Source organism: Oryctolagus cuniculus, chromosome 5 (genome assembly GCF_051225735.1).
Source record: "Oryctolagus cuniculus isolate XC-2025 breed Fujian yellow rabbit chromosome 5, ASM5122573v1, whole genome shotgun sequence".
Taxonomy (NCBI): domain Eukaryota; kingdom Metazoa; phylum Chordata; class Mammalia; order Lagomorpha; family Leporidae; genus Oryctolagus; species Oryctolagus cuniculus.
This window is the reverse complement of record NC_142871.1, coordinates 6,750,150-6,763,662: the sequence shown is the minus strand read 5'-3', so window position 1 is coordinate 6,763,662 and position 13,513 is coordinate 6,750,150. Positions and strand designations below refer to the sequence as shown.

The 13,513-nt window shown below is 42.0% G+C and overlaps 1 protein-coding gene across 13 annotated transcripts in view; it reads right to left on the bottom strand.

Annotated features, from left to right (window-relative positions):
• PRKN (parkin RBR E3 ubiquitin protein ligase) overlaps positions 1 to 13,513 on the bottom strand; it is a 1,393,119-nt gene that overhangs the window by 658,716 nt on the left and 720,890 nt on the right. For all 13 annotated transcript variants that reach the window (XM_051855168.3, XM_089332487.1, XM_051855165.3 and 10 more), the window contains one exon: positions 1,230 to 1,313. In XM_051855168.3, the coding sequence (XP_051711128.3) occupies positions 1,230 to 1,313 (84 nt within the window). The remainder of the gene's footprint in view (positions 1 to 1,229; positions 1,314 to 13,513) is intronic.

The following is a 13,513-nucleotide window of genomic DNA, read 5'->3' as shown; positions in this document are numbered from 1 at the left end:
GCTGGCTGTGACAGTCTGTGAGCTGACACTGACATTTGTGTTGCTGCCCTGACAGTGTTTACAGCCCAGGAAATATAGAGTCAGAGTAGGATCGGCCTGAGGATTTTTTAAGGTAAAAGGTGGAACAATAATGCAAATGATAAACATGACCACAGTAATCAAATTATTTTTAAAATAAGTGTGGAGCTTAGGGTCTCCTTCAGGAAGTATCTGCTCTCTGTCTACGAGATCTACACAGCCATAAGCTTGCACAGACAGATCACTAGCAGGGGAGCCCAGCAAGGCAGTCACACAGCTGCTTATCCCGGTGGCACCTTCCAAAAGTCCACCATGGCAGAGACCTGCTAAGGCCCAGGGGGCAGAGAGAAAGAGAGAAGGCACCTGTGAATGGTGGGGGGATGGAACATAAACATCACAGCGGCAGTCAGAGAGAGGAGGGCGCCATCTTTGCTGTTTCTCTTTCATAGACTCTGGACTGACTCTTCCTTACCTAGACTCTCCTTTTCTGTTTTAAGATTTATTTATTTATTGTAAGGATAGAGAAAAAGAGGGAGAGAGGAGAGAAGAGGGAGAGGGAGAGGGAGAGGGAGAGGGAGAGGGAGAGGGACAGGGAGAGGGACAGGGAGAGGGACAGGGAGAGGGAGAGGGAGAGGGAGAGGGAGAGGGAGAGGGAGAGGGAGAGAGATACTTCCATCTGCTGGTTCACTTCCCAGATGGTTGCAATGGCCAGCACTGGGCCAGGCTGAAGCCAGGAGCCAGGAACTTCTTCCAGGTCTCCCATGAGTGTAGCAAGGGCCCAAGCACTTGGGCCATCCTCCACTGCTCTTCCCAGGCCATTAGCAGGAGCTGGATCAGAAGTGGAGGAGCCAGGACAGGAACCAGAGCTCCTAAGTGATGCTGGCATCACAGGTGGCGGCTCTATTCACTACACCACGACTCTGGCCCCCTAAGCTCTCCTTTTTGTCCCATGACTGTCACTTTGGGAAGATCTCCAGGTGCACATTTCCATGTAATCAACCAAAGTGAGTGGGGGGCAGTGGCTCAGGGAGAATTTCTGTCAACATCGTCAGCACCTCTGAACGTCACGACACTTGTGGTGAATGTTATTAAACTGAAGTCCGTTGGCATTTCTGTCTGTATTCTAATTTCCTAGTTATCACTGAAGATCCCATCATTGTGTTGTTTCAAAAACAAAGCAAAACAACCAAGGAACATGCCCGGGTACTTACTGCTCTGGTCCCAGGGCAGTTTGGGGCTTGGCATTCACCATGCATCCGGTTTGGACCCAAGACATCTTCCCAGCAAGATGGGCCCTGCGAGAAAAAGGACAACGTGTACACAAAATAGAAACTGACTCCATGTTCTAAAGTCTCTCCAGTTATATTATGAAATGGTGATAAAATTAACATGTAATCCAGTGGTTTTCAAAGTGCGGTCCATAGACACCAGGGGTCCTCAACACCTTCTTGGGGGATCTGCTAGGACAAAGCCATCTTCAGGGACACACCAAGACTGTATTTTGCGTTTAGTTTTGAAAACATTCATTCCTCACGCCAGGGCCCTGCTTAGCTGGTGCTCTGACTAGAAAGGCCACTGCTGGGCTTGGGGCTCCTCTCTCCAGCACCTTTGCTGGGTGGCGGTTACGCTCCTGACAAGCGTCAGTCTCAGAGCAGGGTGTTGTTTGCCCCCTGTCCTGAAGCAGACTTGGTCCATTCTGCTCTCTGCAGCACCCACACCCAGGGGGCTCAACAAGCTCTCTTAGCAGTCAAAGAAGCACCTTGAGTAACAGCGAGAGCCTTTCTATGAAGTGGGGAGGGAGGACGAATGAAACATCAGTGTCCATTAATGCACAGCTTTCAGAAAGCAGCCCAGCAATCCACGTTGGGAGCCTGATAGCCAGTTCAAGACTTTTTGTCTAAATTTTAGGAAATCTACATGGGCCCAAAATAGTAAGAACAGAGAGAGCCAGATGCATTTGGTTTACAGATGCTGTGTACAGAGTGGTAAGAAACTGGAAATCGCCCAGATCCCTAGAGATAGCTGGATAAACACCCCCTGCTAAAGCCAATAGCATGCAGCCACTGAAATTCATTGCTCTTCATTACTGGGTGAAAGGAATACAAAATCGAATTCAAGTAGGAGTCCAACTATTAAATGATTATGGAAGGAAAGATTAGGAAGAAATAAAGACATAATCTGCATCATTTTGGGTAGCAGATTCCTCTCCACAGATAAATGTAATTTCAAAGATATAACACTTTTCTTAAGTGCATTGCAATTTTAACTGGTGACTTTTAAATGAAAACACACCTGCCAGTCATACTCACAGAGGCCCTGGGGCAGCAGTTGAATGAGTCAAAGCCTCCCTGGACTGCTGGTCACCATGAGCCAGCTGGGCACACACGGGGACCTCCTCCATACTCAATCTCATTTCAAAACTGACACCATGTAAACCCAGAACAGAAGACAGCAGTGGTCAAACAGAGATTTCCATGGCTTTCTGGAAATGGGCCCAGGGCTGTGGTAGAGGATGAGCCTTCACCTGTGCAGGACCACAAGGAGGCTGAGGGCTCAGACGAAGGCAGGGCCTAGAGAAGGCAGAGGGACACCTGGAGTAGCAAATCCACACACAGAAGAATCTGAAATATGCCCGAAAGAAAGCTCAGATCACCCATCTGGAAACAGAAACCAAAATAGAATTTTAAAATCATAGCAATGCCTTCAAAGTTCAGGGGGAAGGGTTTTCGATACCTACTCTGCATCTAACCAAATTCTCAGTGAAATGGGATACAGGGAGGTGGCAGGTTTGCTTGCAGGCCTGCGGGGCTGAGATCAGGGTAAAGTCCCACGGTCTGCGGAAGGCAAAGGGCCCGGCCTGGACCGCTTGGCAGCTGTGAGTCAGGGATGGCAAGGTGCAGGACTGAGGGAGGAACTGAATCCTGTGACAGGGAGGTGAGGGGAGGGCAGATGGACAAGGTTCCAGTGGAGGTGGTGTGAGGGCCAGTGCCTGGCATGGGGAGGAGGAAGGTTACAACAGAGGGCAGGGCTGTGGCCATTCTGATATAGGCAGGCAGATAGGATTAAATTGATTAGAGTTGTGAGCTATGGACTCCAGCTTCTCCCTGCCCCCTTTCATGATCTCATGACCGTACCTGGCCTCACCTGTACGCCCACTGCCAATCTGACTACATACCCACTCCCCTTTGGAAGTGAGAAAAGATATGGAACGTGGTGGGGCCTTTCCTTTGTTGTCCCATGACTCTGGGCGCATGGCCTTTTGGCCACCTCTTTCCGTCTACTTCCCTGCCCCCACTAAGCTACCTGTAGCTGCTCCTAATGGCACACTTTGCTCCACATGGCTCCCGTCCTGCTCTCTGCCTGGTATGGATCCAGTACACTTCTAGACTTCTCTCTCCCCTAAATAAAGCCCTCACTTTCCTGTATATTTCTCTCACTGAATAAATGCTAAGACCTTACCATGTCACCTGGTTTATCCAAGCTGATATTCAGAATTCTTATCTGAATAGACAGCAAGGACCGTCAGGATATTAATATTGAAATTATTAATAACCTAGCCTATTTCAGTTTCACTACCAAAAACCCTTGGGCCCAGCCAGGCGGTTTCAGTCACAGGGCTAACTAGGTCATCTCGAGTTGGCACAAGGACAGGGCCTGCTCAGGCATCATCCCAGAGCAGCCTGGCCATGCTGTCGCAGAGGCTGGTCCACAGGCCAGCAAAGGTAGGCAAGCATTCTGGCTTCCCTGGCCATCTGCTCTGGTGCTCTCACCAACACACATGCGCAATGTACCGGCACATAGACACACACACACACACACACTCAAATACACTCACACACACGCACACTCTCACACACACTCATACTCTCACACACACACACACACTCATACTCACATACACACACATACACACACTCACACACACACAAATACACTCACACACACTCATACTCACATACACACACTCACACACATACACACACACTCAAATACACTCACACACACTCATACTCACACACACACTCACACAACACATGCACACTCTCACACACACACTCATACTCACATACACACACACATACACACACTCTCACACACACTCATACTCACATACACACACACTCACACACTCACACACACACACACTCACACTCTGCTCCACAGGGTAACAAAGAACCTGTGCAGAGCTGAGCACCACCAGAACGAGAGCGGGCCTCACTGCACAAGCTGCCCACCGGTCCTCCCAGGGCCAGGTCTGGAATCCACAGATCAGTCACAGCAAAGCCACTGCGTGTCCTGGAAACGCACACACAGGAACAAGTGGTGGCCAGCCTGAACTGCTGTCCTTACGACGCCAAAACTTGGATTTTGGAAGTTCCCTGCCCCCGCCCCAGTCCCTCTCTGATGCAGGTTTGTGCAAATGAGGCAGTAGATGCCCAATACCTCCCTGTTCTCTGGGAGTCTGGAATGCTAATCGTCACCTACATAACCAGTTCCCACTGAAAACCCTCCACACACAGTCGCTACTGAGACAATGCTCCACATGCCTTGTCACAGCTCATGGCGAGGAGTCAGCACCTCCCGCGTGACAATGACAGAGGCTTCTGGAGATAATCTGTGGATTCTCTGATTATTCCTACCCCCCTTTCCCTTTGCTGTAAGGCTTCTCAGCCATGTGTGTCAGAGCACGCTCTGTCCTTGGGTCTGTCCCATGAATTACCAGGTCTGCAAGGGGGAAGCAGTCTTGGGAGCCCACGGCAAATGACATGCGACAGTTACCCAGGAGGGTCAGGCCTCATCAAGGCCACATCTGTCACAAAGAGTAACAAAGTTCAGTTTTGCACATCCTGCTCAAGTCACGACAATATAAATCTTTGATTTTCAACCTTAGAATCACACTATGGAAAATGGGCAGATGATTCCAATCATAGTAACATAACGAAATATCAGTGTTACTTAGCTTGTACTGAACAAAAGTCAAAATGCAAACGTCAAGAATTGGAAGGCAAAACAGGAGGTAGAGAGAGCGCGGTGGGTTGTTTCTCTGGGAACGTATTCCACCTATTTGATTCTTGCACCTTGTACATGAACATGACACACACTTGAACATGACAGAAGCACTGAAATAAAGGAGAGGTGAGGAAATGATGCCTGGAGCCTCCATCACATTCATCAGTCTCACTTTATCCAGCACAAAGTGAGAAATGCAGGGGGACAACGTGGCTGGAAGGAGCAGTTCCCTCCGTTACACCTGTCCCCTTCTACAAGGACCTCAGGGTACACCTCGCTTGTGTGTGTATTTCAATCCCTGTTTCGCTGTAGGTAGTGGGGAAGTTACTTCTGACTCACTTATAGCACACGCTCCTGGGAAGGAACCAGCTATCAAGAGGGCAGCCAGGAAGCAGCACTGCCAATCCAGGGCAGGAGGCAGGTTCTAGTAACAGCTCACCACATAGTCCCATGTCAAAGGGTAGAAGTCAATGAGAGACTCCCTGTGCTTGTCACAGATGTTTACTTTTCAGACCTCAACTTGGTTAGTGTCCAAACAGTGACTAAAACATTCGTGTAATGATTCCTGTAACTGTCACATAAGGCATGGTATTTTCTGGAAAATCCTTGTGTTGCACAGAGATTAGAAAACTGCATTCACAATTTTCTTCTTGCTCTCAACCCATTCAATGAAACAAATAATGAAATGGACTAGAATTCTGTATGATGCAAGAATTCAGCATAATGAAATGAATGACAGTACTTCAAAAAGCTGGTGGAAACACATATTATACAAATATGCTTGTATTTCAGATGTTTTGTAACAAAATAAACTAATTTTTTAAATTCATTTTTTCATACTTAAAAGTATCTTCATATACAGTCATTATCCATACTTCTCACACTATCCGACTCAGAAAATTAAAATCAATATCTGAGTGAATCTATGCCATTATAAAGTTGATTTAACTTTGTTCATTTCTAATTTTAGAAAATGCAAAATTTTAATTGCCTGATTCTTGCATACTGTGCTTTAATAGTTGCATGGCTAAAGCATTTATAATTAATAGTTTTTATACAGCAGTAAGAAAGATCTTCAGAATAAAACATTAAAAATGGCAGCAGAAGGAAGCTATGGGCTATAAACATGTTCACAAAGGAACCAAAAAACTATTTTACTTCTCAAATCAGAGAATGATAAAAAGTTATCTGAAAAAATGTCAGAACAATGTGAAATATGTGACTTAGAATCAGTTGACTGCTGTTTAGAAACCTTCCTTTTTTACTTTGCCAGGTAATGGTACAAATAAGAGAAATACAAAAAATGTTTTATCAGCTGTAGCAGGGGTGAGCAAACTGTGACCTGAAGGCCAAATCCAGCCCAGTGCCTGTTCCTGTACAGCCCAAGGGCTAAGAAATACTTGCGCCTTTAAAAATGGTTGAAAAACATGAAAAGAGGAAAAATGCTTCTTGATACACGAAAATCAAGTGAAATCCAAATGTCTATGTCTACAAGTAAAGTTTTATTGGCACACCCATATTTGTTCACTCGTGCTACAAGGGCAGAATGGAGTTGTTGAATACAGACTTCACAATTTGTGAACCTACAGTGTGTACTGCTGGGCTCTTTCTCAATGGACAAGCTTGCTGACTCTGATCTGCAGTCATTAAGACTTTCCAAACCAGGCTGAAAAGTACCCTTTTAATCCTGAACAATGAAGCTGCATGTTGGCTGTGATACAGTCACATTAGTCTGTAGGTATGTCCTGGCTCTCAAGTGAGAAATTACTTCTATTCCCACCTTAGAGCTATTGGCCTGGGAAATCTAAGAAGGCATCAGCCCAAAGGTGGCAGGTGAATCCAGAGGTCTACCAAGTTGTCTGAATCAGCCAGAGGAAAATAACCACCACCGATGGCGCGTGAGGATTTGTCCTGACAGTTTGACAGCCATCAGAAAAGTGTCGTAGAATTGTATTTAAACTTATCTGCATGATGCGTGTAAATCAGAAATGCAGAAGAATGACCCTTCAAACAGTAAATGGTGATAAAAACCTATAAAAATGTGAGTTCTTACATTTATTTTCTAAAGTTCTAGAACTAAACCAAAAGTCATTCTGGCTATGTCCTTCAATTCCTAACAAAGTGCTTACCTGGCTAATTCATATCCAAATATCAATCTGAAAAGTTACAGAAAAGACAAAGAAGGAGGATTCTTTTTTGAATTACCTAAGTAAATGCTATAATTTGCTTTTTATATGTGGGCATACGCCCCATTGCTTCGAGTCAATTGCCAACCCTATTTTCCAAAATCTTGCTAGAATGTCTTGAACATTTACAGTTGTTGAAAAGACTTCTTTTCATAGTAATTTTAGTTAAACTGTATTTTTACTAATTGTCTCTTATCAACTAAAGTGTTACGTTTAAAAATATTCTCTTAAATGATTCTCCCAAACATTTAAGCTACATAATTAAAAAAGGGAGTAAAACGGTTTTGAAAACCATACTTGGAAAAATAACACAATAACAGCAAAATGTTCATTATGCCAGCTACACTTAGAGGCCTGTGTTTGCTCCTCGTCTTTCTGTCTCTGCAGCAGCATGACAGAGAAGGAGTGCTCAGGTTCACCAACCTATCGCCTCTGACAGCTGTCTATTGCTAGCTGCATACTCTAGAAATAGGGTTGCCTACCTCTCCAGACTCTGTGTCACTCACTGGAAAAGTCCGAGGCGCTAGGAACTTCCTTCCTAGAGGGGTCATGAAGCCCAAGACAAACATCACATGTCAACAGCTTTGCAGAGAGCCTGGAACCTAGTTGCTTAAGAAAATGTCAACTGTTGCTGCTGTCATTTTTATTTCTCAAAATAGTACTTCCTGAGTAGGGTTATTTTTAGTTTGGCAAGTAGCTGAGCAATAAGAGAGTATTTCCAAGGTACCTAACATAGCCTGGTGGGCTTTTAATTCTTCCTTTTTCTCAGTTTCCTCACCAGCCACCCATTCCCAAGGACCACAGAACTTCCCAGAGCCAGCGGCCCATAACTCTTCTGGGGCATACATCTCTCCCTGCCAGGCAGCAGATACTGTTCTCACATCCATCTTCCTCTGTTTGATTTAAAGATCCTACTCTTCTGACCAAGCAGGCACAGTGCTGTGATCATAGCCAGGCCTCGATAAACTCAATCATTAAATAGTAAACAGGGAAAATAATAACAGAGAAAATCCTTCAAACTAAAATGTTCTTCTACTCACCGAACATTTTTTGAATAGCTCTTAAATTCTGATGGTATTGTTATGAAAAAAGAAGAAAACTGTTTTTCTCTTTTTTGAATGCTTGTATTTGTCTACTAAGAAGGCAAACACACATACACACACACACACACACAGTGAGGGTTGGGAGAGATTGTTGATCTCATGGTTCACTCTTCAAATGGCTGGGCCAGCCAGGGCTGGACCAGGTAGATGCCTGGAGCCTGGAGCTCCACTCAGGGATTCCACATGGGTGGCAGGGGCCCAAGTCCCTGGGCCATCATTTGCTGCCTCCCAGTTTTCACTAGCAGGAAACTGGTTGGAAGTGAAGCAGCAAGGACTCAATCAGGCACTCACCCCACTTTCATAAATGGACAGATCAACCAGACAGAAAACCAACAAAGAAACAACGGAGCTAATCTACACTACGGACCAAATGGAACTAATATGTATAGAACCTTTCATCTCACGGTTGAAGAATACACATTATCTTCATCAGTTCATGGAACGTTGTATAGGTCAGATCATATGTTAGCCCATACAGCAAGTCACAGCAAATTCAAAAAAAATTGAAATCATACCATGTATCTTTTCTGACCACAATGGAATGAAGCTGGAAATTAATAACTCAAGAATCTCTAGAACACATGCAAACATATGAAGACTGAACAATATGCTCCTGAATAAACAGTGGGTCAAGAAGAAATCAAAAGGAAATTTAAAGAATTTCTGGAAATGAATAAAGATGACATTACAGCATATCAAAACTTATTGGGTACAGAAAAAGCAGTGTTAAGAGGGAAATTCATGGGGCCGGCGCTGTGGCTCACTTGGTTAATCCTCCGCCTGTGGCACCAGCATCCCATATGGGTGCCAGGTTCTAGTCCCAGTTGCTCCTCTTCCAGTCCAGCTCTCTGCTGTGCCCTGGGAAGGCAGTGGAAGATGGCCCAAGTGCTTGAATGCCTGCACCCATATGGGAGACCAAGAAGAAGTACCTGGCTCCTGGCTTCAGATCAGTGCAGCTCTGGCCATAGCGGCCATTTGGGGGGGGGGGGGTGAACCAACGTAAGGAAGACCTTTCTCTCTGTCTCTCCCCCTCACTGTCTAACTCTGACAAATAAATAAAAAATAAAAATAAAAAAGAGGGAAATTTAGAGCAGTTGGTGCCTACATCAAGAAATTGGGAAGGCATCAAATAAATGAGCTATGAATGAATCTCAAGGAACTAGGAAAACAAAAACAAACCAAACCCAAAATTAGGATAAAAGAAATAAACAAATTTGAAACAAAAATTACAAAAGGTCTGTGAAATGAAGAACTATTTTTTTAAGACCATTGGCCCAACTAACAAACAAACAAACAAAAAAAACACAGAGGGAGAAGACCCAAATTAATATAAATCAGCGTTGAAAAATGAATACCACAGACATAAAAAGAATCATCAGGGATTACTACAAAGAGCTGTATGCCAACAAATTGGAAAATGTAGAAGAAGCTGAATGATTCCTAGACACATACAATCTACCCAAATTGAGTCATGAAGACATAGAAAACCTAAACAGACCAATAACCAAGATGGATATCGAATCAGTGATGGAGACCCTCCCAACAAAGAAAAGCACAGATCTGAATGGCTTTACTGCTGAATTCCACCAGACGTTTAAGCAAGAACTAATTCCAATTCTTTTCAAGCTATTCAAAACAACTGAAAGGGCAGAATCCCCCCAAACTCTTTCTATGAGGCTAGTATCACCTTAATTCTTAAAACAGAAAATGATACAACACAGAAAGAGAACTGTAGACCAATATCCCTGGTGAATATACATGCAGAAATTCTTAACAAAATACTAGCTGATCGAATACAAAAATGCATTTGAAAGGTCATTTAAATGGACCAAGTGGGATTTATTCCTGGTATCCTGGGATGGTTCAACATTCATGAATCAATAAATAGATCAATAAATTCACAAATCACATTAACAACCTGAAGAATAAAAACTATATGATTATTTCAACACATACAGAGAAAGCATTTGGTAAAATACAACATCCTCTCATGATGAAAGCTTTAAGCAAATTGGGTATAGAAGGAACCAACATGCCTCAACACAGTCAAGGCAATTTATGACAAACCCACAGCCAGGATCTTACTGAATGGGGAAAAGCTGGAAGCATTTACAGCAAGATCTGGTTGAACTCTACTTACTGTAGGTTAATCTTATGAGTATAAAGTAAACTGAAAATAGATCATTGTAAAAACTGAGAGGTAACGAGAGGAAGGAGAAGGAAGGGTGGGAGCATGGGTGAGAGGAAGGGTGGGGTGGGAAGTATCACTATGTTCCTTAATCTGTACATGAAATACATTAATTTTGTATACTTTGATTAAAATTTGAAAAAAAAAAAAAACAGGTACTCTGATAGGGAATACAGGCACCCCAAGTGGTAGCCTACTGTGCTACAAAACCAATCCCAAGAATCCCTTTCTTTATAGATTGTATGGAAGAATCACAAAAGCTGGTCTTACAAATAAGCCAAGCATACACATTAAGATATATCATTGTTTTAAATGCCACACCCATGTGCTGGCAAGATGTAAAGCAGCAGGAAACACACACACACTGCTGGTACAAATGGTATTGCTGCTTCAGAAGCCTATCAGGTACTTGTTTCAAAAATAAAGGTCCCAATTAAAAATATGTAACAATCTTGAATAGGATATTCAGAAAAGATGAGATAGAAATGGCCAATGCTAATATGAAACATCATTAATAATCAGGAAAATTCAAGTTACATTCACAACATATAATTTCATTTGATTCCTAATTTAAACATTATGGTAGAGAAAAATCAAAAAGACTTATAATACAAAATATTGACAAAGATAAGGATCAATCAGTACTTTCATATTCTATTGGTGGGAGTGTGAAACAATCACTTTGGAAACAGTTTCATAATTTCTTATAATTGCTAAGTTATAGGTTATGTATGTTTATTACCTAATCTATAATTGCTTAGCAATTTCATTCCAAAGTGCTGATTCAAGAAAAGAAAATATAGATGTAAACACACTCATATCCCTGTAAAGAATACTTATGGTGGAATATTTATATTAACCACAACTTGGAAATAAGCAAAAGTTCTTTGATAATGAATAGATAAATAAACTAAGTCTATTATGTGTTAGCATCTGTTCAGCTGTTAGATGGGAACTACTGTCTCATACAACATGTATGAATTTCAAAGAAAATATTAAGCAAAAGGAGCCAAACAGAAAGGAGTCTACTGTGTGATTTAATTTATATGAAATCCACCCATAAAAGAGAAATCTATAGCAATGAGCATCAAAAGGTGGTTCTCTTTGCGATAGGAGAGGTTTTACTTTTATAGATTCCATGTGTAGGTGAGACTAGGAAATATTTGTCTTTCTAGGCCTGGTTTATTTCACTTAGCATCATGTTCCCTTGGTCCATCCATTTTATTTCAAATGAAAGATATTCTCTCTTTTTATAAAAATGTCCAATATTGCTAATCCTCAGGGAAATGCAAACCAAAACCACAAAAGGATATGACTTTACACCTGTTAGGCTGGCTATTATCAGAAAGATGAAAGGTTAAGTTTGGCAGGTATGCAGAGAAAAGAAATTCCTTGTATTCTGCAGATGTGAATTAATGGAAATTAATACTGGTATTATAGAAAATGGTACAGAAGAGACTCAAAACACCAAAAATAGAAGTACCATATGATTCAACAATCCAACTTCTGAGTGCATAAACAAAGGAACCGAAATCTGCACATCAAAGAGATATCAGTAATTCCATGTTCATTAGAGCAATATTCATAATAGCTGAGACATGCAATCAAATAAAAATAGCTAAAAAGGGAAATCAACCAAAGTGTCCATTAGTGGATGAACACATAAAGAAAATGTGGTCTATTTCACATTAAAAAAAAGATGTATCTCCTTCTTCAGTGATTTTCCCTTGCAATTTTTTGAAGCAACAATCTAGTGAATCCAATCCACTGTCAATCAAATGACTCACCAGCTCTATGTCTTTGAAAGGGTTACAACATTTACCATCAAGATAAAAATCATTTAAAACAGAGATTTGGTCCTTTTTATATTTACATGCTTTTCTAAGAATACTAAAATGCTTTATATACAATGAGTAGCAAAACATCACACAGTTATTCTTAAGTGTTGAAAATTAACTTAAATGTGATCCCTGTTAAACATAAGAGTGGGAATAAGAGAGGGAAGAGATGTATAATTTGGGACATGCTCAAGCTGACTTGCCCCAATTGGTAGAGTTGGAAAAATACCAGGGGATTCCAATTCAATCCCATCAAGGTGGCATGTGCCAATGCCATCTCACTATTCCAAATCATCAATTTCTGTTCACAATTGATCATAATGAAAGGACTAAGAGTCAAAGGGAGCACATAAACAAGTCTAGTATCTGCTAACACTAACCAATAGAATAAATAAAGGGGAGAGTGATCTAACATGGGAAGTGAGATACTCAGCAGACTCATAGAATGGCGGATGTCCTAAATAGCACTCTGGCCTCAGAATCAGCCCTAAAGGCACTCGGATCTGGCTGAAAAGCCCATGAGAGTATTTCAGGCATGGAAAGCCAAGACACTCTGGCAAAAAGATCTCTGTGAGTGAGATCCCAGTGGAAAGAACAGGTCTTCAAAGAGGGAGGTGCCTTTCTCTGAAGGGAGGAGAGAACCTCCACTTTGACTATGACCGTGTCTAAACAAGATAAGAGTCGGAGAACTCAAGGGGCTTCCATAGCCTTGGAAACTCATGACTGGTGCATAGGGAGATTACTGATGCCATAAACAGGAGTGTCAATTTGTAAAGTCAACAACAGGAGTCACTGTGCACTTACTCCTCATGTAGGATCTCTGTCCTTAATGTGCTGTACACTGAGGCTTAATGCTATAACGAGTACTCAAACAGTATATTTCACTTTGTGTTTCTATGGGGGTGCAAACGATTGAAATCTTTACTTAATGTACACTAAACTGATCTTCTGTAAAAAAAAAAAAAAAAAAAAAGAAAAGAAATTATCAATTCCCAACTTGACTCTCACTGGGATTAAACATGACAATAGGTCTGATCTGATTTCATCATCATTTAAAAAAAATCATCTATTATTTTTCACTTTATGTTTCTGTGTGGGAGCAAACTGTTGAAATCCTTACTTAAGGTATACTAAGCTGATCTTCTGTATATTAAGATAATCGAAAATGAA